A 25697-nucleotide genomic window follows, 5' to 3' on the forward strand; every position below is an offset into this window, starting at 1 on the left:
GTGGATAGGACGACACGCAGGCTGCATCACCTGCGGAGAGTCCACGCCCCTGGTAGGCCGGAAACCAGCCCCCTGGGCCAAACTGCGACACTTACCCACCGGGGAGCGACGCTCACGTGACATCGAAGAAGGGCGAGGATGACGACCACGGCCGTATCTGAAGCTGTCCACCGAAGCAGACCGAGAGGAGGACGTCGACCTGGAGAGACGCGCCGAGAGTAGTTTCACCCGGCGTTCCCGCCGCGACTTCGGCTTCAACTGTTGGCACGCCGCACAATCTGTGGTGCCGTGATCCTCCCCCAAACACCACATACAAATGAGGTGAGGGTCCGTCGCCGACATAAGACGCCCACAAAACGTTCAAGTTTTGAAGCCCGAAGGCATTCGCACACTGTTCCACCAAAAAGAAATGGAAGAAAAAGGGGCCCTAAACAGGCCCGTAGCAAGGATCGGATCCGCACGCGGAAAAGGAAAAAACTGACGTAGGCGCGTCTTATGTGACTTCGCTGACGTCACGTATGTGGACGACGCCTTGGCGGAGTTGCGTGATGTCGCTCGGCGCGCAGGGATGCTGTGGCAAAAAAGTTTCCGGATCCAGTCTCACGCCTGGGGATAATTCTAGGAAGCTGCGGCTAGTAGTCTCTATCAGATATGCACATTATCGCCTCAGAAAAATCCTTAAGGTGCAGGAGAGTCACCCTGGGACTGGGAATTCTTGCCTGGTGCAGGATCAGGCTCTGCAGAACAACTTCGGGAACAAATCATGGAGGTGCAATGACGCTAATTTGCCCTTTTTGAGGATATGGACTGGCGTGACTGGGCCCAGTCCTACTTCAAGTATGACTTCTTTTCAGACTTATGCAAAGACTTGGACTTCAACGATGACTTGCTGCAGGAACAGCTTTGGGTGTGGGACATGGGTCTCTCTCATAACCTTGATTGAAGTATTACGCTGTCTGGAGACAAACCGCTTCAACTTGCTCTCCTCGATGTCTTTAGGGTGCATCTGGGCGCAGTCGCTGCAGGCCGCGGAGCCATGGAACAGTCCCAGCCATCATAGGAATATCAAGGAGGGGGGGGGGGGGGGGGGGGGGGGGGGATGCAGGGGGAAGGGGAGGGGAGAAGAGTGGAGATCACTGACAAACTTCGGTCTGTGACATTCCCCTCAAAGCTTAAACCTGTTGATCTGGTAGGGGACATGTCCCTTGCACACTGGAAATATTTTGGGGGGAATTACTTTGAAAAAGTAGTCTCAAAGAGATCAGGGTAGGTTTGGATACACGAGTAATGGCGTGGAGAGAAAGGAACTGATGTCAGTGCTCATGGGTGGCGCAACAGAGGCCTGCATGTGTCACTTCTGGTGCAGACCAAAGTTGACACAATGGCACAGGTGCCACCTGCCAGCATGAAGGGGTACTGCTTTGCATTTTCTGGATCCAGTCTGACTTCTGGTTAATTTTTTAAGTTGAAAAATCTGTGATATTAAGTCTCTGTTAGAAAAAAAAATCTACTTATCTCACATTTGTCCCTGGACCCATCCATGGAGCCAGTGCTTCACTTTCTGATGGTCATGTAGATCTGAACACCTGGCACTGTAACAGCTAAAGAAGTATATCCAGCATGTTGCCCGGGAATTAGGTTCATATATGAAATCAGCTGGAGTGAGAACTCAGAACAAGTAACTTGCCTTCAGCTACGCCTTATTAGACAGACTATATCAAGCTGCAGATTCCTTACCTTTGAATTTCACAGGCGTCAGATTGTATCCGGAAGATTTTTCGTGAGCAGTACCGCTGGGTGCCTGTAGATAGTGTTGTTCGGCTCCGCATGAGTCTCTGCAGTCATCTAGTCTGCACCGCAAGTGACGTTCGCAGCACCTATGTAGGCGCCACCTAGGTGAGCGGATGTCAGTTTCTTGACACTACCTTCCACGCCAGAACTGCAGAGCCATGAAGAACACTGACCACTGGTGTGGAAAACTAGGGCCCTGAAAGGGATGAGCCCTGTCCCTAGAAATCTGTTTGCAGAGCGGAAAGGATGGATGGGTCAGTAAGGAATCTGTGACTAGAATAGATATAGTGTCTACCATAACGTTACTAAAGGTAAGTAACTTGTTCATCTGCAAGAGACTTCTAGCTGCAGATGTTTTACATTTGAATAGATACAGACAAAATACACTACCCGGAGATGGGTTTGCGGACTGATTCTAAATAAAGAAGTTTTGCAGGACTGACCGGGCAATGTGCCCATCCCTACAGACTTGACTGTTCAGACAGTAATGTTTAGTGAACATGTGCAGGAAAGTCCACATTGCTGCCTGGCAGATATCCAGGAACGGAACTCCACAAGCTAACGCACTGGCCGCAGCTTTAGCTCTGGTGGATTGAGCTCGCAAACCTTCTGGAAGTCACTTCTTGGCCAATGCACAGCAGATTTTAATGCAGAGCATGACCTATCTGGAGATGATCTGCTTCTGCGCAGCCTGGCCTTTTTTCGCACCAACATACTCCACGAAGAATTGGTCATCCACCTGAAACTCGTGTGAGGTCAAGGTAGAACGACAACATTCTTATTCGGTCCAGATGGTGGAGGCGATCCTCTTCATTAGAGGGATGTGGAGGAGCATTAAAGGTAAGCAGAGGATGGATTGGCCTATGTGAAATGGGGTAACCACTTTCGGCTAAAAGGAGGCCCTTGTGCAAAAGCACCGCTTTGTCAGGTTTGACTGATAAGTATGGCGGCGTATATGACAAGGCCTGCAGCTGACTTACTACACAGGCAGATGTAACAGCCACAAGGAAGGCTGTTTTAATCGTCAGAAGCCTGAGGGGACAATTAAGGAGAGGCTTGAAAGGAGCATACATCAATAAAGATAACACCAGATTAAGGTCCCACTGACGCATGATAAATGGCGAGGGAAGAGATGAGCAAGGCCTTTTAGAAACCTATGTACAATAGGGTATTTGAACGAGAGGGTTGGCCAGGCAGCTGCAAAAAAGCAGGCAGGTGTCTCTTAAGAGTTTAGGAGTGTCAAGAGTAGAGTCCTGCTGGGCAAGAGAAACAATGGAGAGTAAAATTTCAGACAGGGGGGCAGAAAGAGGATCAATGTATGTTTCTACACATCATGCCACAAACTTTTTCCAACAGCAGGCGTACACTGTCTTGCTGGAGGGATGCCTGGCTGGCAAGATGATATTACAGATTTCCGGAGGAAGGCCAAAAGCTGTTAACTGGCACCGCTCAATCTCCACGCAAGAAGGCGAAGAGTGGACATGTTCAGGTAGAGGACCCTCCCCTGCCGCTGGGACAGTAGATCGTCCCAAAGGGGCAGCCTGATCGGAGGATCTATGGCCATGCTAAGTAGCTTGGGAGACCAGACTCTCTGTGCATAATTCGGAACCACAAGGATGATTTAGGCCTAGTTGTTCTGGATTTTCTTGAAAACTCTGGCAGGAGTGGTATGGGAGGTAAGGCGTATGCTCCACTTGAAACAAAGAGTCTCCGAGCGTGAGCTGCGTTAGAAACTCCAACGTGCAATGTCAGCAGGCAGCTGATATTGTGCGTTCTCGGCAGAGGACAAGAGATCTAACAAAGGCTTTCCCCGATGCTGAAAGAGACCTTGCACCACCTCCGGTTGGAGATGCCATTCCAGATCCGCTAGGAATCCATGGCTGGTTCGTCCGATTTGGTGTTCAGAGAGCCCACCAGGTGTTGAACCCCCAGGGATATGCCCTGCTTTTCCAGCCATGTCCAGAGATGCAAGGTCTCTTGACAAACGGTCCACGACCCCACCCCGCCCTGTCTGTTGCAGTATCACATGGCGGTGGTGTTGGCCATGAACACCTGCACTAGCCTTTCCTTGATGGACGGTAGAAGGGCTTTCAACGCAGTTACATTGCACGGAGCTTCAGCAGTTTGATGTGGAGTCTCCACCTGTCACAGATAGCTGCCCCATCCCAGGAGTGACATGTCTGTCACTACTGAGAGTTCTGGTTGGGGGAAGGGAGACGGGTCTGCCTCTGAACCAATCACGGTTTGTGCAGAGCCCGGATTTACCATCAGGCATGGGTTACCAGCTGGATGCAGGAGTATATGAGTCCCAACAGCCTCAGGGTCTGCCTCACCGAAAACCAAGATAGAGGATGAAACATTAGAAATATCCTGTACTCGTTGCTCTGGAGGATAATCCTGCAACTGCACTGTGTCCAGAACAGCTCCAATGAATGGGAGCGCCCGAGATGAAGTCAGGGGTTACTTTGGCATGTTGACAGTGGACTCCACCGAGTGCAGGAGGCTTGCCGTAGTCTGGAGATAGAACAGCCCGGGGCGAGCCCGCCTTCAACAGCCAGTCATCGAGATCGAGGAGGTTTGGCACCCTTGACTTCTGCAGATGAGTTGCAACCACTGCTATCACCTTGGTTAGCACCCGAAGGGGGCTGGTAAGGCCTAGGCCAAAAGGGAACACAGTGAGCTTAAAGTACTCGTGGCCCACCGTGAACCGCAGGTAATGCCAGTAGTAACAGAGGACAGGAATGTGGAATTAGGTGTCCTGAAAATCCAATGCGACCATACAGTCTCCTGGGTCCAGGGCAGACAGGACCTGAGCTAACGTGAACATTTTGAATTTCTCCTTCTTGAGGAAGAAGTTGAGGGCCCGCAGGTCTAGGATAGGACGAAGGCTTCCGCCCTTTTTGAGCACTGGAAAGTAGCAGGAATAGCAACCATAGCCCCCTTCAGGAACCAGCACTATCTCTATGGCTCCCTTGGCCAAGAGAGCCATGACTTCCTTGCTGAGAAGGGATAGATGATCCTCTGTCAGCTAGTCGTGAAATGTTGGCATGGAGGGAGGGGTTGTCATGAATGGGAGGGAGTAGCCCTTTCCGACGATTTACAAAACACACCTGTCTGATGCTAGGGACTGCCAGTGGGGCAGGTGATGGAGAACCCAGCCAGTGTTTGGAGGCTGCAGCTGCTGGGGTTGGGTTGTGGACTGACCAGACCAATCGCTGCCTAACTCACAAGGTCTGTGGGTATCGCATCCTTGGCCACGCAGAGGCTGGGAAGCATGTGCAGCTCGCCGGCTGGGAAGTAATTGGCACAGCTCGAAGCCCAGTCCATAGCCACAAAAAAAGAGCTAAAGGCGTATTGAGGGTGACATGGGACCAGAGAAAGGCCCAAGGTCCTGTCTGTAGCCTGACTCACCTTGAAGCTCTCCAGCACCGAATTCGCCTCATCTTTGAAGAGACGGATGCCACCAAAGGGCATGTCCATTAGAGATGACTGGACATCCTTCAAAAAGCCAGTCATCCTCAACCAGACGTGGAGCCTCAAGGCCACCGTTGACTAAACCGCTCTGCCCAGAGAGTCAGTTGTATAAAGTCTACAACGGATAGTGAAATTCGCCGCATCTCTCCCAACAGCAACAGTACGGCCCAGGCCTCTTCCGTTATTGTTGGCAGCACCAGTGCAACCGTGTTCCACAGAGCGTGGGAATAACAGCCCAAAAGGCAAGCTGTGTTCATAGACCGCAATGCCATGTTAGCAGAAGCAAAACATCTTTTTCCCCAAAGAGTCCAGGGGAGCGGTAAGGCATGCGCCTTGGGATGTCAAGACTTGGACAACCAAGCTCTCCGGCACAGGGTGTTGGGTGAGGAAGTTTGGGTACCATGGGGCGGGGCTGTGGCGGTGGTCCTATTTACAGGAGCTCCTGTGTAGGGACCAAGATCTCAAAAAGACGTCAGCGAGATTGTCACTGAACGGGAAAAGCAGTTCTGAGGGGAGGAGTCCCGGTTGCATATTCTCTGTCCATAAGCTTGTCTTGACTGCCACTAAGGGAAGCTGATGGTCTAGGACCTTGGCTGCCCTCTGCACCAACATTGCAGAAGAAGCTCCCTTCTCCGTAGCCATCGTAAGGTTGAGAAAGCATACCAGTATCTAGAAGTATACAGTCCGCTGGCTTCACAAAGTTCCTCACACCAGTCCACGTTCGTGTTTTCTCCATATGCTTGGAATTACTCAGGGTCCAATGACTCCCCGAGTCCTAACCCAAGAGACTATGGCTCAGGCTCCAATCTAGGAGGCAAAGCTCCTGTCAGTGCGACCTACGGTGTTGGGCGATGGCCCCTCAGTCCTGTATCGGAGTCAGGGACTAGGATGGGGCCGAATGGTGCCAGTCTGGATCCAGGAACAGATCCTAGGGGCCTGACTGGAGCCAGGGCTGGATTCGCCATTGTGGAACCAGATGGGGATCCTTCAGACCCTACGGTGCACAAAGGCGCGCCAGTGTGGTCTGGCTGCCCAAAAATGAGCCGCATGGCCTCAGAAAACTCCTTTTGTTGGGCGGGGGTTGCTCTGGCTCGCACGGAGGCGGCCCAGTCGCAGAGTCTACCTCGGAGCCAGCCCTTGAATGTCAATGCTCTCTCGTCTCGTCAGCCGGAATAGCGATGGCTGGCACGGAAAGAAAACAACTGGCATCAGTGCGCCTAGGTGGCACATATATAGGTGTCACAATGTCACTTTCGGCACAGACGACGCACACGCAGCTGAATAACGCCACCTACCAGGGTGCATGGGGTACTGTTCACGAAAAATCTTCTGGATCCAATCTGACACCTGGGAATTTCAAAGGTAAGGAATCTGCAGCTAGAAGTCTCTATCAGATCATTATTTTTACTACCCAGTAAAAGATATACCCAGGAACTCACTGTCAATAAAAGGGAAATGCACTGCAATAGAAACCCTCGAGCCATTTCAAATAAGGCGTTGTCAGAATCTCAGTAGAAAGAGACTGCATCTGTCAGAGCCAATTTCCATTCCAAAACAATATAAAAACACAAACAAGAAAACCACTTTTCAAAGTCAGATATTGTATTGACCATTTACTGTACCCCCACATCCCCTTCCCACTCAGTAGTAATCCTTTCTCAGTATTAGCTGCATCCAGGGCTGGCAGAAGCTGAAAGAAATGTAGAATAGTTGTTCTCTGAAACTCAAATGAACGCAGCAATAGGTAAGCAGTATGTGGTGACGTATGTGGGGAAGAGCATGCCACAGACCAAGGTTTTGCAAAAGATCAACAGCAGTACAGAGCATGATTAAATGTGTACAGATTGGTAAAGCAAGCTAAAAGATTAACTATTGATTTGCGCAAAGTATGACTCCACTTTTCAAATACTGGATTTTTATGTTGTAGATTGCCACTGAACCCAGGAGAATAGTTCCTCAGCTCCAACTAAACCATCCCACATCGTGCTAGGCCTTTTCCCTTTTTACAGTTTGGCCCTGGATGCTTGACTGTGCAGAATGAATTTCAAAATTGTACCGCTTATCCGGGCAGGATTCCAACTATGATATGCATTTCAAGAGTAATTCACAACCAACCAAATCCCAGTAACTCCATTTGCATTTTACTTCACGTTATTGTTTCTCTTAAACTATCATAGGTATAGTGTTTATCTGCCTAATGAGGAGTCACTTGACTAATGTGTGTTGGCAAACATGTGGAAAGTGGAAGGAGTAGCAACAAAGACACAACACTTTCACTATAAAATATTAGCAACAACTCATTTACTTTCCTTTGAAAAAAATCTTACATTACCTTGCTTACCACCTAAAGGCATCCTTATTTTATGTTTAATTTGTTTCTCTTTCACTAGATTCTCTCTTGGCATATTATTTCTGGCACTTATCCCAGAGCATGCCCGGATTGCACTGGTAGGCGTAGTTATGTTCTTGCAATATTTAAAAGAACTGTTCAATGCTACAATAAAATGATTATAGGGTTAAGTAATCAAAATTAATACATAAACTGGAGTAAAAATATGGCAACGTTATACATTTAACTTGAGCAACAATCATTTTAATAATCACGTAAAATCTTTAATGCATGCCACAAGTTAAATTTTAGCCAATACATTTCCAGCATGGGTGAAGCGCAGCAAACAATTTGATTGACTAACGACTGAATGACAATTAAGAGGGTGGCAGTGCTCATATGAGGAATGTGTGGGTAAACCTCCATCTGGTTGTGGGACTAGGAAATGCAAAAAGAACAAGTTACTTACCTTTGCTAACGCCTTTTCCGGTAGAGGCTATCTAACTGCAGGTTCCTCACCTTAGGAATTTCCCTTGGAGCCAGACTGGATCCAGAAATTTTAATAGGAATGCCCTTCCATGTCGATAGTGGGCGTCATGCAACTCTGCGTCAGGTTCGTGGAATATGGATGTGATGCTGGGGCCACTATAAGCCTGACACCTCTGTACGCTGACGTCCGTTTCTTTTTGATCTCTACCCGCACCGTCTGACGCGGTGCCAAAGGAATCAGAAGAGCGTTGTGCGTATGTTTGAGCTTTGGGATCTTACTAATGAATTGTACGAGTCCAATACACAGAACAGGGAAGAGGGTGAGTCGGTGAGGAACCCGCAGGAGAGTTTCTACCAGAAAAGGTGATACAGTATGTAGGTAACTTGTTCTTCTCATCAAGATTCTTACTGCAGATTCCTCAGCTTGTGAACAGATATGAAAGCAGTACCCATGTAGGTGAGTCTTATCCCATGCACACGCGCAAGTATAACAGTCGAATTGACATTGAGTACAAGTGGTATCATAACAAGTTCTTGTGTTCTTTTTTGTATTTCTTTTAATCCAACGAATGCCAAGCCAACACGTGTTTCGTCGTTCGGAGCGAACCCCGCAACTTCTTCAGGGCTGTAAGGCTCTTCAGTACATATATCCTAATCCTCTCCGCCGGTTGTACTTCCGACCCGGCTGGTCAGTAAGTGTAAAAACAAACTGTGCCGGATTACTCAATGCACCCAGACTGCTGTAAGCCTTGTATAAGGCACGACAAATACTCTGCAGTAAAGAGGTAGCCAATCGAGTAGGGCCCCAAATGGCCAGAAAGGAATTCAAGGCGAGTGCACTCCTACAGCAACATGACTTTCCAGGATTGCGTCCCAACAGGAAGTACCCATGTAGGTGGTGGTCTGTGGAATGACTCAGACCAGGAAATCTTGCAGGCCAGACTGGGAGAAGAACCCATCTCGCCAGAACTGGCTGCCCAGGCAGTAATGCTTTGTGAACACGTGGAGGGACACCCACATAGTGGTCTGACAAATGTCCATTACAGGCTCACAGTGCACCAGTCCAGTGGTATAAGCTTTTGTTCTGGTGGTGTGAGCATGTAAACCTTCAGGGGCTAATTGTTAGCTAGCCTATATCAGATATTTATGCATGGGTCAAGTCATCACATGAGGGTTATCTTCTGTACCATCTTTCTCTTTTTTGCTCCAGAGAAGACAACAAAAAACTTGTCATCTCGCTGGTATTCTCTGGTTTAATCAATGTAGAAACTAAGAGCTCTCTTAGGGTCAATTCAGTGAAGTCGTTACTCCTTAGAGGGGTGAGGTAGAGCATTAAATGCTAGCAAAGCAGAAGGATGTATCCTCCTTTGGTATAAAAGCTGTTTTCGTACATAAAAGTAGTTTGTCTAGAAAGAAAAATGTATGGTTGCTAAATACACAATGCCTGGAGCTGTGATTGCGACAAGAACACCGTCTTGATGGTTAACAAGTTTAAGGAACAAAAGGATGTCAGACAGGGATCCTGGCTGCCAAAAGAACACTAACGACTTCAGGAGAAAGACTGAAAGCCATCAACTGTTGCCGCTCAATCCCCACAGATAGAGGTGGAGGCCGTACAGACCTGGGTGAAGGACCCTGTCGTGCTGATGCAACAAGAGTTTTTCCCAACTGGGCAGGTGGATGACTTGGGTCCAGACACTCTGGCCACGAGATGGAGAGGCAGAAAAGCATACTGGAGTCACAATGCCATTTGCAGGTGGAAGTCTTCTCCAGGGGGAGGGGTGGGGGGGAGGTGGACTCAAAACGCATAGGTTTGGACATTGCAGGTTAGGGAGAAGCCCTGAGCGTTCCTTCGCTTATCAAAGAGTACAGCGTTCCGGAACAAGACCCATGACCCCATTCCACCATGTTTGTTGTAGTACTACATGGTGGTTGTGTTGTCTGTGAGAACTTGCACCCATTCTCCCTTGATGGTCAGGAGAAACGTCTTCAATGACAGGTAAATCGCTTGCAATTCTAGCAAACTGATGTAGAAACAAGCCTCCAATAGAAATCAGTCTTCTGATCTCCACCTCTCCCAGGCCATTTGTCCAACCCAGCAACAATGCATTTATGACCGTTCGCTCTGGGCAGGGGAGGGGAGGGATATGCCGCTGGTCCAATTGTGGCTGATCAGTCACCAATGTAGATTTTTTGCAGTCTGCTTTGACACCTGGATGCAGTCTGATAAGTTGCTTGGTGCTGAGCCACTAAGACTTCAGAGCCCACATGTGACACCTGGTGGGGTCCCCAACCAGGATGCAAGAGGCCCAGTCGCTTTCATTGAGACCCAGGTCAAGGATTGAAATATTGGGATTATAGCCCGAATGTCTCAGACTCATTGGGGAGGATGGGTAGCACGAAAAATCACCATATTTCGGATGGCTCCAGAGGGGAACCAGCTGATGAGTCAGGTGAGACTTCGGCACACTGATAGAGTAAAACAATTAAATTTAAAGGTGGCCTTTGGAGGTGGTCTGTAATGGTTTGAGGTGAGCCCAGCTTGAGTGCCCAGTTGTCGGGTAATAGTTAGACTGGTGCTCCCAACTTCCATAGATGAGCTGCAACTAACACCATCATCACTGGGAACACCCAAGTGTACCGGTCAGGCAAAAGGGGACCATATAGAACTGAAGCGCTCTTAACCTACCTGGAACAGCAGGTAAAGCCTGTGGAAGTGCAGGATGCCAATGTGAAAACAGGAGTCCTCCAAGATGTTTAAACTATCTGTATGGTCAGATCCCACCAGTTTTCACTCACCAAGAAGATTATAAAAGGAACCCTTTTGCAGCATAGACTGGAATGGGAACGGGCACTGAAACTATAAAATCAACGGCTACTTTTTACATGTCACTCTTCCCAGGGGACGGTAGTAAAAGTTATCTATCTTGTGTTATTAACATGCAGTATTGTTTAGTTCTGACAAGACTCAGATTTGGTACTGTGCATCATCTGATGACTTTCCCCAACATGAAGTCTTGTACCCCAGACATGACCCCTTGCCCATGTGATGTCTGAGCAAACAAAGCATGTTGCATTTTCAGTTGTTTGTAACCTTTATTTGAATTATAGGTGTTTTTATTTTAAACACATTCTTGTTGGCCAGAACATTAGATCTTATTAAGTTGCTCTGAAGTTTTTTCTTGCATTGAATGATCCCTTACTGTGTTTTGATGTGGTTCTTTTTATCTTGAATGCCATCAACTTGAGGAAAATTGTCATGTGCAAGCTGGTCTCTAGTTTTTAGAACCCTGTAATGATTATACTGTGATAATGGGCTATCTATTTTAACATTTTTTTTTGGGGGGGGGGACTTGTTCAATAATGTATTTATTATTATGCCAGTTATCAGGATTTGTTTTACATTGTTCTTATTATATGTTTTATGTACTTTTATGGCTGTTCCATACTAGTCGAATAAGTTTATGAACGGAACCGAGTCCTGCAAGTCTAGCACGACAACCCAGGGCAGACAGAACTTGAGCCAGGGTGAGCATCATTACGTTGTTCTTGTGGAGGAAGGAGTTTGGATGGCCGAGATCTAGGATGGGGTGGAGGCCTCCATCCCCTTCTGGGGCCAGGATAGAACAAGAATAACAGCCAAGAGAGCTTGCACCTCTTTGCAGAGTATACCCAAGCGGTCCTCTGGGAGGTGATGCGGTGCATATGGCATGCGCAGTTTATATGAAAGAAAGGTTAGGGCGAAGCCACGTTCCGCAATCTGGAGTAACCATTGGTTTGAAGTGATGCTCTGCTGTTCTGGGAGGTGAACGGTGATCAGATCTCCTACCAGATGATCATGTACTGCCAAGGACAAATTGAAGAGGTTTTTTAACAATGGCAATGGGGGAGGGTAGAATGTTGCTCCAGTGGTCCTGAATGATTTTGGCTGGCTCCTCAGCCTAGTCCCCAAAAGGGCTGCGAGGTATGTGTCTCCTCAGGCCTATATTGATGTTGCCTTTGCAGATATCCCCTACTGAAGCCGCAAAAGGGGTGTTCATATTTGGGGAACTGCCAAGCTGTCTGAGCTAGGTCCAGAGAGCAAGTGCCACAAGTACTTCTAACCAACTGTATTGACACTTATCCAAGTTTTCCTTGAAAAAGTTTCCAAGTGTACAATTTGTTGGCTTTGCCAAGGCTTGTTTGAGTGAAATTGTTCTGATTTATTTTTTCTTGTAAAATTCATCTCACCAGAACATTCCGGTGGATCTTTTTCATTCTAGTGTTTAAATTCTTTTAAAAATACGGTCTACTTTTAAAAATTGGTGTTTGATTTCTTGAGTGTCGTGTCGATTTCTTCAATTGTTTGGGTGCTGTTTAAATGCTTAACTCTTGCTCCTCCATGTAAGCCTTGCAGCTCAGTGCTACCAAGGGTTGAGCTGAGGGTTCTCCAGACAAAACCTACTGGACCTAGTGGGGTTGGTAAGTGTATCACTAGGCAAGGTCGCACAACATACCATATAATACACCGTTGTAGGAAAGTAGGATCTGCTTTCATGGTTACCCTCACTTTTTGCTGTTATGCTGTTTTCTGACTAGGATCCTGCTAATCAGGACCCCAGTCAGTGTGCTCTCTCCCTAAATTTTACAATGGTAAATACTTTGGTACCTCCACAATTGGCTACTGCTGTACTCTTGTTAGTCCCAAGTATATGGCACTAAGGTACCCAGGACATACGTACACCAGGGGTCTCCCATGAGCTGCAGCATGTATTATGCCACCCATGAGACACCACTCAAACTGTGACTACAGGCCTGCCATTGCTGCCTGTGTGAGTGGGTGCTTGCACCCCTCTCCACACATATAAGTCACCCCTATGGAAGGCTCTTCAGTCCTGAGGGCAGGGTGCATGGTTACCAGTGTGAGGATGCTCCTGCATGAGCAGGGCACACCTACAAACCCCGGAGTCGATTCTCCAAGCTTTGTAAGTGCGGTCAGCCATTTAATACATATAGAGGACATCAAGTCATTTATGAGATGTCTAACTATATATTGGCTGCACCGTAACCGGTCATCTTTATTATCAAACATGTTGGAATCCTACCCCAACACTGATTCCAGTGTTGGATGTAGGATCCCATGTACTGGAGGGCTCCCCTAGGGTGCCCCCTTGTATTACCAGTACCAACCTTTCAGGGTCGAACAGCAAGCGAGTGCTGCTGCTGACCACGGACACGTTTCTGTCCTCCTGCTGCTGAGCTCAAACAGGTGAAGGCAGAACAATGGGTTTTCTGTCATAGACAGGACTTAGTGTATTGGGCTTGCCAGCGCCACCAGACTGCTTTGAAGGGCACATTTGATGCCCTCCTTGCATACTCCAGCTGGAGACAGTTCCTGAAGCCCTTGGCTCCTGCTCTGGCGTGAAACTGAACAAAGGACACAGGAGTATCCTCCCCAATGGCCAGGCCCTGCTCTGCGAGGGATCCTTGAATCGTCCCAACACTTTCCCTTGGGTACTTAAGGGCTTACCTGTGGGGACTCTTCAGCTTCGTTGTGGGACAATATTCAAACCCAAAACCACTTCAACTGTCTCGGCACCTTGACTTTGCCTGGAACCGAGACTGCACCAAGGAAGACTCCTGCTGCTCCCGGTCTCGCTGCCCTGCAAATCTTCTTCTTCGTCTGTGCTTCATCCAGGTTCCTCTCCAGTCCTTTGGGCATCAAAGACACCCAAAGGAATCCCCACTGGAGTGAAGGAGTCACTCCCTGCATCTGCAGGCACCGCAACAAAGCTGACTGGTCTGCTGCTCCTGACGTCCCACGGATCCCAAAGGGTTCAGCAACACAAGGTGGTGCTTCTGCAACCCCTGCCCTCTCAGCAAGCTTGAGGCCAGTATCCCTCGTCGGAACCACTGGAACAGAACCCCTGTGCACCACGTCGACTTGCCGTTGCCAAGGCTTGTTGGCTCTGCGCAACAGAGATCTTCGGGCTACAAGAAGCTCCAGCCTCCAGCATCTCTTCTTGCCAAGATCTTCATCCAGTCCTAGCAGTCTAGTCTCAGAGTTGACATCACTGAAATCCAGGACCTAGTATGAAATATCAGGAACATTATCTGAATGTTCTGGACTCTCTTTCCCACGTGACGACACAAAAACGAACCGTGCCCAGAACTGCTCAGATGAAGGACATCATCTGAGGAGTCGGTGTGACTTTGGCACGGGGACAGTAAACCCCAAAGATGATACGAGTTTTGTTGTAATCTGGAAGTGGTTACGATTCATGGGCCGAGCCTACCTTCAACAGGCAGTCGTCGAGGTACGAAAGCCTGCCACCCGTGACGTTCAAAGACATGCTGCTGCCACTGCCAACACTTTTGTGAACACCCGAGCGATGCTGTTAACACCAAAGGGGGCACAGCAAACTGAAAATGCTTCTAGCACACAATACGCTGCAGGACGAGAATATGGAAAAAGGCATCCTGCAGGTCCAATGCCACCATTTAGTCTCAGGGGACAAGGGAAGGCAAGACTTGTGACAGGTGACCATTTGGAATGTATCCTTCCGGAGGAAGGTGTGGAGAGATGCTGGTCCAAAATAGGCCATAGGCATCTGTCCTTCTTGGGCACCAAAAAGTAGGGTGACAAACAACGACACTGATAACCTCTTGATAGCCCATTTGCCCAAAGAGGCTTGCACTTTCTGCCTCAAAATTGAGAAATGGTCCTCAGTCAGTCATTGGGGGCTGAGTGGAAACTGTAGTGGTGAAAAAGGAAGTGGATGGCATAGCCCTTTCGAACAATAAGCAGGACCCACCTGTTGGATGTTATGGCCTGTCAATACAGCAAAAACGGAGATTGCAGGGGTGGTGGGCAGCACCATGGCGGCAACCATAAAACTGCTGGGGCCATGCCAGAGCTGGTTTAGCTGACCATATCGTGTACCTCTGCCAAACCCATGAAAGGAAAGTAGGGCTGATGATACTGGCGAAGTGAGGCAGATAAGCCCTGTTCTCCTTGAATCGCCTGAGAGAGGAGTCTGCCTTGTCCCCAAACAGGTGAATCCTATCGAATGGTATGCCCATGAGGGATGTCTGGACATCGGGTGACAAACTGGTAGACTACAGCCAAACATGGTGGCAATGGATCACACAATAGAATATGAGCTGTCAAAGTGAATTGTGAACTTGACCGTGTCATGACCGTCCATTATGGCCTGGTTGAGGATCGATAAGAGCTCATCAGGGACACCTAGCAGAACTTGAGCCAGAGAGTCCCACAGGGCTTAAGAATAGGGCCCCAGCAGGCATCCAGCATTCTCTGACATAGAAGCCAAGCTGGTGGAAGAAGAGGACCACCAAACGTTCAGGTAAGGGGAGCTGAAGGGTCACATGGAGGAGCAGGGCGGTGGCATTGTGTAATCTGTTGGTTGACTGGGGGGCTACAGCAAGTTTTAGCCCAACCACCCAACAAGGTGTACGTAAGGGCCATATTTAGTGGTAAGAGGGGCTCAGTAGAGGTCTGACCCGGCTGAAGAATCTCCTTAAGTACATTGGTCTTGCCATCCAAGGTGGGCAGATAGAGATCAAGGATTTCAGCCGCCCTAAGCATAATCATGGAATAGGAAGCACTCTCCTCAGTGGCAGACCCAAGAGGAGCTGAACTTCAGAGAGGTTGAAATGGGACCAATTCAACATCAGAGAGGACAACTGGGGGCTAGTCTTCTGGAGTTGGCATCAGTATTGATTCACCAGGAACCAGATTGGACCGTGGTGTCAGAGGTGGAGTTGATAGTGGAACTGGAGGCTGTCCTGTTATGGTCTCGGAAGGTCCTGCTGGCTCTGGGAGAAAATCCTTGGGGTTGGTCCGACTAGTGGAAGCTAGTAACACAAGACGCTCTGGAGAGGGGTGCTGTGATAAAAAGGCTGGTTTGCCTGAAGCAGGGCGGTGGCGCCTGGAAATTTGCTGGTTAATTGGGGGGCTGGTACAAGGCTTAGTCCAGGACCCCAGGAGGGTATCCGTCAAGGCCTCACTGAAAGTGAGAAGATGCCCATAAGCAGTCTGGCCAGGATGCAGGACTTTGATCAGGACGTTTGTTTCACCTCCACGGTGGGGAGGTGGAGTTCAAGGAGTCTGGCTGACCTACACATGACCATAGGGTAGGAGGCAGATTCTTCGTGGCTGGGCCAGGAGGAGAGAAAATGGTATTTTCTGGCAAGCACCTAACCACTAGCCTACTGCTAGTTCTTGCACCAATTGTTATTGGCATAGGGCTGAGTGAACTCATCACTCTGGTCCCAACTGCTTTCACAGTCCATTTTGAAAAGGGAGTGTAAAGATTGTTGGCTTCTTTGTGGTAAAGTAAGTGCAGAAACCTTGGTCGTGTTCAGTTGCGACATCGGTTGAAGTCAGACCGGCGCTAAGTAGGTGTCAGATAGTACAATTGGGGCCACCTGTTCAGGTGGTTAAGTTGGCATCAACATACCAGGACCAAGCATGGATATGAGAAACAAGAAAAATGGGAAAAGAAAGGAACTGATGTCAGCATGCGGGAATGGTACGGATAGAGGCCCGGTATGTCCTTTTTGGAGCTGCGTGGTGCCGCCTGGTGCAGCGAGGTACTGCTGAAAAGTTTCCGGATACAGTCTGATGCCTGAGTAATAATCAAAAGGAGAACAATCTGCAGCTAGAAGTCTACATCAGATCCGAGATATTGTGATACAGCTATGGAGATCTCCACTGTGTCTGAACCACAGCCAGCCGAGACATCACTTGAAGACCGTCGTTTGCCAGGGTGCATTGTTGATTAACAGAAGGCACCAGGCTAACACATTGAGCAGGAAAAAGACATCAGAACTGGAATGATCATGCCTACTGAAAGATCAGGATCATAGATTGAATGCTGTGAGCCCTCGAGGGATGAGAGCAGGCTCGACTTTATGTTGCGTCCAGTAATGACCCAATGAACAGGATGTGCTGAGAGGGCAGTAGGTGAGATTTTGGACTGCTGATTGAAAAGCCCAGGCCGAACACCAACTTTGTTGTCATCTGGAAATGGTCTGAACAGCTGGCTTTGATTAGCAAGTGGTCCAGGTAAGGGAATACTGGGATTTCTGCCATCTGAAATGGACCACAACAACTGTCATTCCCTTCATGAGGACTTGAGGGTCAGAAATGAGGCCACGTAGAAGGAGAGCAAACTGTTAGTATGTGTAACCGACCGTGAAGGGAAGCGACTGCTTATGTGACTGCAGAATAGGAATCTGGAAGTAGGCATCCTTTTTAGGGACTGAGAAGAATTGGGTGTAGTAACCCTGAACCCTGAACCAACTCCACTACCTTCTTTTCACAATCAGCATGACCCAAAGGTTTGAAGTGTTAGTCTTCCAAAGTAGTGGAAAAGAGGGTACCCATCGTCCAAAGTGTTGCATGTATTCAGACAGGGGGGAACTAGGGCTGCTTCCCTGTAGTGGTTGGGGAAGAAGAGACAGGGCATGTGTTGTTCCTTTGTCTTTCCCTCTATATTGCTTGTAAAGGGGGATTGCCTGTTGTTGGTGCTATTATGGGGGTTATGTTGATGGCCATGTAAAGAGAAGCCCGAGCTGAAGCCTCGAAAGTTCTGAAATGGTTAGTAATCTCTGGTTTGAGTTAGGAGACAAGGGACCTGCAAGTGGACTTGAGGTGCTTGAATTTCTCCAAAACTGAATTAGGTTTTGCACCAATGAAGCGGAAGATGTTGAAGGGATAAAACTAAGCGTAAATGATTCTGCGGTAAAATACACGACCCTGCTCTACTTTAAACTTTTGATGGAGCTACTCACTTTATAGCTAACAGTCTATCATAAAGGAATCAGAAGCAGAGTTTGAACATTTCTTTGGATCCCGGATTGTTGCAAGCTGAGAGAAGCTACAAAACCCTTTAGTTTGAACATCATGGCTGCTCGGATTATTCATTCCAATCCTGAGCAGCTAGGTTTAATTTTCACTAATGTTTCTGGTATATATTGCGTCATTATATTGCGTTCTTATAGTTTGGATCTCCTGAGGCACAGCCGGGAGTAGGGAACAGATTGCTTTTTAAAAAATTGAATTGTTAATAACTTGATTTTAATTGCCGTACCTGCACTATTTCCCTCGATCAGCAGACTGAACGCAGCTGACGCAGGCAGGCCTTTCCAGCTGCACTGGCGTGATTGGCCGGTCGCCAGAGGTACGCCCACAACCATAGCCACGCTCCCTTTGTGTTAAAACGCGCGCTGATCTCGAGCGCAGCGTTCTTATAGTTGGATCTCCTGAGGCACAGCCGGGAGTAGGGAACAGATTGCTTTTTAAAAAATTGAATTGTTAATAACTTGATTTTAATCACCGTACCTGCACTATTTCCCTCGATCAGCAGACTGAACGCAGCTGACGCAGGCAGGGCTTTCCAGCTGCACTGGCGTGATTGGCCGGTCGCCAGAGGCACGCCCACAACCATAGCCACGCCCCCTTTGTGGTAAAACGCGCGCTGATCTCGAGCGCAGCGTTCTTATAGTTGGATCTCCTGAGGCACAGCCGGGAGTAGGGAACAGATTGTTTTTTAAAAAATTGAATTGTTAATAACTTGATTTTAATTGCCGTACCTGCACTATTTCCCTCGATCAGCAGACTGAACGCAGCTGACGCAGGCAGGGCTTTCCAGCTGCACTGGCGTGATTGGCCGGTCGCCAGAGGTACGCCCACAACCAGAGGTACGCCCACAACCATAGCCACGCTCCCTTTGTGTTAAAACGCGCGCTGATCTCGAGCGCAGCGTTCTTATAGTTGGATCTCCTGAGGCACAGCCGGGAGTAGGGAACAGATTGCTTTTTAAAAAATTGAATTGTTAATAACTTGATTTTAATCACCGTACCTGCACTATTTCCCTCGATCAGCAGACTGAACGCAGCTGACGCAGGCAGGGCTTTCCAGCTGCACTGGCGTGATTGGCCGGTCGCCAGAGGCACGCCCACAACCATAGCCACGCCCCCTTTGTTCTCATCCTCCACTACCATAAAGCATGTGTCTCTACCGGAAGCGCAGCGCACGAGCGCAGCGGGCGCGCCGAAGGCGCGCTTAAGGCAAGCTCGTCTGCGCTCGTCCGCGCCGAGGCCGAGCCTAGGGCACTCCCCCCTTTTCGTCCAACATCGTCCCTCGAAGTGCTTAGATATAGTAGGGAAACACTTATGCTACTGAACCCACTGGTAGATATAGCCGAGTGCCCACGTTTACCCCCCAATATAATACACAAGGACAAAAATGTATGCCTCAACTGCCAAGGACGGCTACCAAACATTAATCCCCTCCTCCCCAAAGCTCTATTGAAACCCAATCCAACCTCTGACAAGACCCATTTCCCACCAACCTATGCGGGACCTAAGCTTAGCACTAAGGGAAAACTAATTAGCGGACTACTAAACGTCAGATCCCTCCCGAAACATGCTACTGAAATACAGCTTCTGATTGAGTCCAATAACTTAGACATTCTTTTCCTAACCGAGACATGGATGGCTGCGGGAACAGAATCAGAGTTAGGTCCAGCATGTCCAGCAGGATATAAGATAATTCATAAACCCAGAAATACAGGACGAGGAGGAGGCTTGGGGATCATTTTTAAGGAGGAGCTAAACATTACAACTCTGGACGTTGACACTGTCTCCTGTGTTGAAATCCTCGGGATTTCCATAAAACATGATTCTGAACATTGACTTATGGGCCTCATTTGCTATAGGACACCGGGGCACTTCAATGCCTCACAACAGCAGGAACTGATCACTGTTATAAATAATATTTCAATCTCTCACAGCAGGCTGCTGATACTGGGTGATTTTAATATATGGGGCAATGACCAATTACGCACAGCCTTGTATAACATCACTCAATCCTGTCATAATCTCGGGCTGAAACAGTGGATAACTACCCCCACACATATACAGGGAAACACACTGGACTTAATATTCACGGCAGAAGATCTTTTTTTTTTTGTCCTCATATATACCGCCAGTCTATACTCTAGATGGAAACCCCATATGCCTTTCACATTGTCTACTGATACCGCCCTGGACTCAATGCACGGCAATAGGGGTCGCCCAGAGGTAGGCTGTTTCCTTGTCCCACTTCCCTGTCCTATGATGGGATACCTCAGGGCAGGGGAGGAACGAATCTAAACAAACCTCTGGCATAATCATCGGACCGTTATGTCGACAACCAGGCCACCAGTTCCGACCACACATTATCCGTATTCTCTGCTTGGCTCGCCATATCTAATCTTGCTGACTTCTATAATATTTCGTAAGCAGTTAGTAAACCTGGGAGGGGCCGTTGACTTCCATTCTTTACAAATCTCTCTCCTGGCTATAACCATCACGTAGAATATAAATTGTGTGGAGTAATTATTAACGTTATAGCCAGGTGGTAAGCCAAAAAAAAACTAACCTCGGAGAGCGTAAAATGGTAGTTGTTAAAACCTTCCCCAGGAAGTCAAAAATCTCCTGCCAATATTCTAGAATCTTTGGACATTCCAAAAATATAGGAGTGTCGTCAGCTGACGGGAGTTTACAGCGCGGGCAACAGTAGTTGACTTGTGTAACCCTGGTCAATCTAGCAGGGGTCCAATACACCCGATAGGCCGTGAACAGATGGTTTCTCCTTAGATTGGCCGGTTTTATAAGGCTCTGAGACAGAGAAAAGGAATCTATCCAGATCTTACTTATAGCTTCGGGACTATCTGATATCAAATTACCCCAGAGATTAGCCAACCCATAGTTTGACATTTCTGTTGGCCCCAATAAAGCCCTATACCAAAATGATACCTCACGTTTCCACCCGCCTACCCTGCTGACAGATTCAAGTATCTCAAGGTCCCTCTGTTGCTGTAGCATCTGTCTTGACCACCAGGCGGAGAGTTGGTAAAACTTAAATCTTGTTAAAGATCCATTAGTTAGTAAAGCTAAGGAATCCCAGCCCAAAAGGCCCGAGTTGCCCCAGAGATCTCCCCATATCCTCACACCTGCTGTTTTTAAAGGTTGGGACAACTGGTCCTGAAGGCCTTCCGAAGTACCCGGGGAATCCCAGATTGGGGCGTAAGCATGGTAATATGAGATTCCCAGAGCCCTCCGAACATATACCCAATTCCTAAGGGCGGCCTGCAGGATCTTCAAACGGACTTTTTTGTAGAATTTCTGGTCGCCAAATTTGAATAAAAAAAACTCCTGACCCTATGGTAGGTCGTGAAGCAAAGCCTGAAATAGACGGCCCTGTGAGGTTGAATCCAGTTTATTGGTCAGTAGTCTAAAATTTTTAAAGTGAAAGGCATGACAGTATACGAGTAAATCTGGCAAGCCTAAACCCCCAATCCTTAACCCTCTCCTTAGCTTTTTCCAGGCTATCCTAGGAGATTTACAAGCCCAAATAAAAGAGCCAATCCTACCTTGAAGGCACTTGATCTCTTTCTGAGGAAATGATAGGGGGATGGAATTATACAAAAAGGTTAATTTGGGAAGTATGGACATTTTAATGAGGTTGACGCGTCCATAAATATTTAATGGCAGATTACCCCATCTAGTTAATGTTTTTGTAATTTCTTTTACTACTATCTGCCAGCTAATTTTTGGAATATTTTTCAGTTCTTGAGTTAAATGAATTCCCAAATATCTCATTCTATGTTTTACATTTTGTATAGATGTAGTATTATTCCATCCCATTATTTCGGTCTTGTCTCTATTTATTTGATACCCCGAGAACCTTCCGAATTCTTCAGCTAAATAAAACAGCCTGGGTATGGCTTCCATATGATTGGAGGTGTATAAAAGAAGGTCGTCTGCATAAAGAGCGACCTTTAGCTCTAAATCTGCTATCTTAAAAGGTTGAATTACATGGTCAGCCCTAATACCACAGACAAAAGGCTCAAAATAAATATCGAACAAAAGGGGGGACAGAGGGCAACCTTGTCTTGTACCACGAGATATCTGAAACCAGTCAGACAAGCCGTTATTGACCAGTACTTTAGCTCTAGGGCCCTGATAGAGAGATTTAATTCCCTCTATGAAAATTGAAGGGAACCCAAACCCAGCCAAAGTGGCCCACAGATAATTCCAGTTTACTTGGTCAAAGGCCTTGGCTGCGTCTATTGCAATTAAGGATAATGGGAGCCCTCTGTCTTCCGCATAATCAATGGCTCCAATCGCCTGGAAGGTCAACTCATTTAGCTGCCTCCCCGGAACGAACCCTCTTTGGTCCGGATGTATTATGGATTTTATAATTTTGGCAAGTCTGGTTGCTAGAATCCCAGAGTAGAGTTTCAAATCAGAATTTAAGAGAGATATGGGCCTATAGAACTCGATTTTTTTTGGGTCCTTGTTGGGTTTTACAATTAAAGTGATCGTCGCTTCAGCCCAGGAAGGGGGGATGCTCTGGCCAGAAATCAATAGATGATTAAAGAGTAAAGTGAGGACAGGTACCAATTGCTCTGAGCAATCTGTGTAAATTTCACTTGGTAACCCGTCTGGGCCCGCCGCTTTCCCCCGTTTTGTTTTCTTGAGTTGAGCTATTACTTCCCCTTCCATTATCTCACTCTCTAAATAGCTCCTATCGGCTTCTGAAATTTGGGGTAGATTTTTCTGACTTAACCAAGATTGAACTTTCTCTAATTCAACGCTCTTATCTTCCTTATATAGGTCATGCATAAACCCTCTTGCTTCCTCCCTAATGTTCCTATCCTCCAAAATTGATATGCCTGTCTCCCTTTGAATTAAAACTTTAATATTATTCCTGGATCTTTCCTCTCTAGCTTTCCAGGCGAGGAGGGCCCCACATTTCTCCCCGTATTCGAAATTCTTCAGCTTGCTAGTTTCCCATTTTTTCCTAATAATCTTTTCTTCGCTGGCTTTAAGAGAAAGTTGTAATTCTAAAAGCTCCTTTTCAAGTTTAGAGATCTTCTCTCTATCTGAAACGGTGGCCGCTTGTAATTCCATGTCTTTTTCCATAATCGCTTTCAACTCATCCTGCTTTTTTCTTTTAAGAATGTTTCTATTGTGGGCCATAAGGGAACTCAACACGCCACGTAAAAAAGCCTTGTAGGATTCCCACACGGTCTGAATGGTAGAGGAGCCAATATTAATATTTAGGAATTCAGTTGTTATTTTCCTTATTTCTACCTTTACTTGATCCTCTAAGAGCAGTGTCCTCTCCAGTGTCCATCTAATGGCTGGGGGTCTAGAGCTTAATGAAAAGACCATTTCAACAACCGCATGATCAGATATCCCTACTGGAATATGGGAAAGAGTGGTTATATCTGTAAGCAAATGTTGATCTACTAGGAAGTAGTCGATTCTCGAATAATTTTTATATTTCTTGCTATAGAATGTAAACCCCCTAGTAGAGCCAAACTTGGCCCTCCAAACTTCCAGCAAATTAAAGTCTTTCATCAAAGCTCCTAGGACAGAAAGTGATTTGGAAGGGGCATGATATTTAACCGTCGATGTCCTATCCAGATTAAAATCAAAAATAAGATTGAAATCTCCCCCCAAAATCACAGGGCCTGGGGACGCTAATAAACCTGCTGCCAATTTCAGTAGAGGACCAGGGTCATCATCATTAGGGCCATAATATACTGCGCATGTGTAGTGGAAACCATAAATGGAGAGGGCTGTCACTATCCATCTACCAGTTTGGTCAGTTTCAGACTTTATCAGTCTTATCCCCCTATTTGCTCTAACAACAATCGCAACCCCCCTAGTCACTCCTTTCTGTCTGGAACACACTATCTCCTGCACCCACCCCAATTTTTCGAAAACAGGCATACAGACATTTAACTCAAGATGTGTCTCTTGTATTAACATGAGGTCGGCGCCAGAATTTCTTAAAAAAATCACAAACCCTGGACTGTTTTCTTTTATCGCCCATTCCGTTCAAATTCCAAGAGAGGGTTTTAATACTTATCGATCTACTCATGACTGTACTCTGCATTTTCTCTCATCCTAGACAAATTATTCCTATATATGAGGACTATTTTTTTTGCCTTTTCACCCACCACCCGACACCCCACCCTCACCCACCCCCTGAGGAACCCCCCCAACATACCTGACGGTGAAAACCGTCTATTGTGCTCTGGGAGAACTGCCTTTGGGTCTAAGTGCATCCACGGGAGTTTTTATCATTGCTCCAATTACTCCAGTCATATAATAAAAAATAATAAAAAAACCAGGGTAAATGCAAAAATGCGAGGGAGCTATGTGACAGATTGGGGTTTTTTTTCTTCTTTTTTTCTCTTTTCCCCCTCTCTTCTTTATATATCTCCATTCTCTTTCACCTTTACTATTCCTATTAGTTACTTAACCTCTATACCCCATGCCCCCCCTATTTGTCCCAATGTGACCTATATTACCTCCGGAGTTTGACACCTAGTTTAATCCATGTCATTTCTGTCTCATTAAAGTTAAGAGATCATCTACTTCTGTAACCTGGGTGCAATTGTGCATTTTATTGTTCCACATGATCTTTAAGAGGGCTGGGAATTTCATTTGTACTTGGGCTCCAAACGATCTTAATTCTGGCATTCTAGTGCCCAACTCCCACTGCCTCTGAGCTGTTCTACCTCCTATATCCGATCTAATTAGATATGGGGTTGCCCGATAGTGAAGATCTACTTTAGAGAGGTTCTCCCTAAGATTAACTCTTTGACATTAAAAGACTGAAAGTTTACCAGAATTTTCCTAGGTGCTTTTCTATCTGCGTGTAACTTAAAGGGGTCTCTGTGTACTCGTTGAATTTCAGCCTCAGAGTTGATGTCTGGACGATCTTTTAAAACCCCTTCTCTTAACAGACTACAGACAAACCCCTTGATGTCCTCCAGCTCTGCTCCTTCGGGTATTTTCAAGATTCTCAAGTTGTTTCTTCTGGCTTGGGTTTCTAGCCTCTCCACATCTGAAGCAAGGGATTTATTCTGTACTTTTAAAGTTTCAATGTCTTTTAAATTCCCCTGGGCAGATTTATTTAGGGCTACCACATCCAGTTCCAATTTACTGGTCCGAGCGATAACATCATCGATTTTAGCTTCCAATAAATCAAACCTGTCATGAATTGCCTTTTGATTGCCCTCCGAGATCTCAAATTTAGTCATCAAATCCCCCCTTAGGGACTGAAAAAGGGAGCCCAATCTGTCTGTCTCTAAGCTCTCTGGTTCCCTTAAGCTCCCCTGGCTCTGACCCTGATCGCGGGCCGGACCCAGGCCCAGAGCTAGGTCCTCACCTTGCTTTTCCTGAGAAGATCTAATGACCATGGATACAACTCTTCCAGTAGGTTGGTCAGATCATCACCTCCTCATATTTAATATCCATATCCTGACCTACACAGGACCCGCAAGGGCACAGACCAGAACCTTTATTGGTCGTGATTGGAGGAATCTGCTGAAAAGGAAAGAGGAAGGTAAGTCTGACTTTCGTCAGGTTGGGATCTCGTTCAATTTAGAGAACGATGTCACTACAAACTATCTCTCATTATGTAATGAGATAACTAAGAAACTTGATGATATCATACCGCTGAAAACAATCAAGAAAAGGGGAAAACCCTCTGCGCCCTGGTACACGGACAAACTGAAAGAACTGAAAAACACCTGTAAAA

The 25697-nt window shown here is 47.0% G+C and overlaps 1 protein-coding gene across 4 annotated transcripts in view; it reads right to left on the minus strand.

Moving 5' to 3' along the window:
• PHIP (PHIP subunit of CUL4-Ring ligase complex) overlaps positions 1-25697 on the minus strand; it is a 1862070-nt gene that overhangs the window by 86207 nt on the left and 1750166 nt on the right. For all 4 annotated transcript variants that reach the window (XM_085610989.1, XM_085610988.1, XM_085610991.1 and 1 more), the window contains exon 41: positions 7598-7759. In XM_085610989.1, the coding sequence (XP_085467115.1) occupies positions 7598-7759 (162 nt within the window). The remainder of the gene's footprint in view (positions 1-7597; positions 7760-25697) is intronic.

Source organism: Triturus cristatus, chromosome 6, assembly GCF_964204655.1.
Source record: "Triturus cristatus chromosome 6, aTriCri1.1, whole genome shotgun sequence".
Lineage (NCBI taxonomy): Eukaryota > Metazoa > Chordata > Amphibia > Caudata > Salamandridae > Triturus > Triturus cristatus.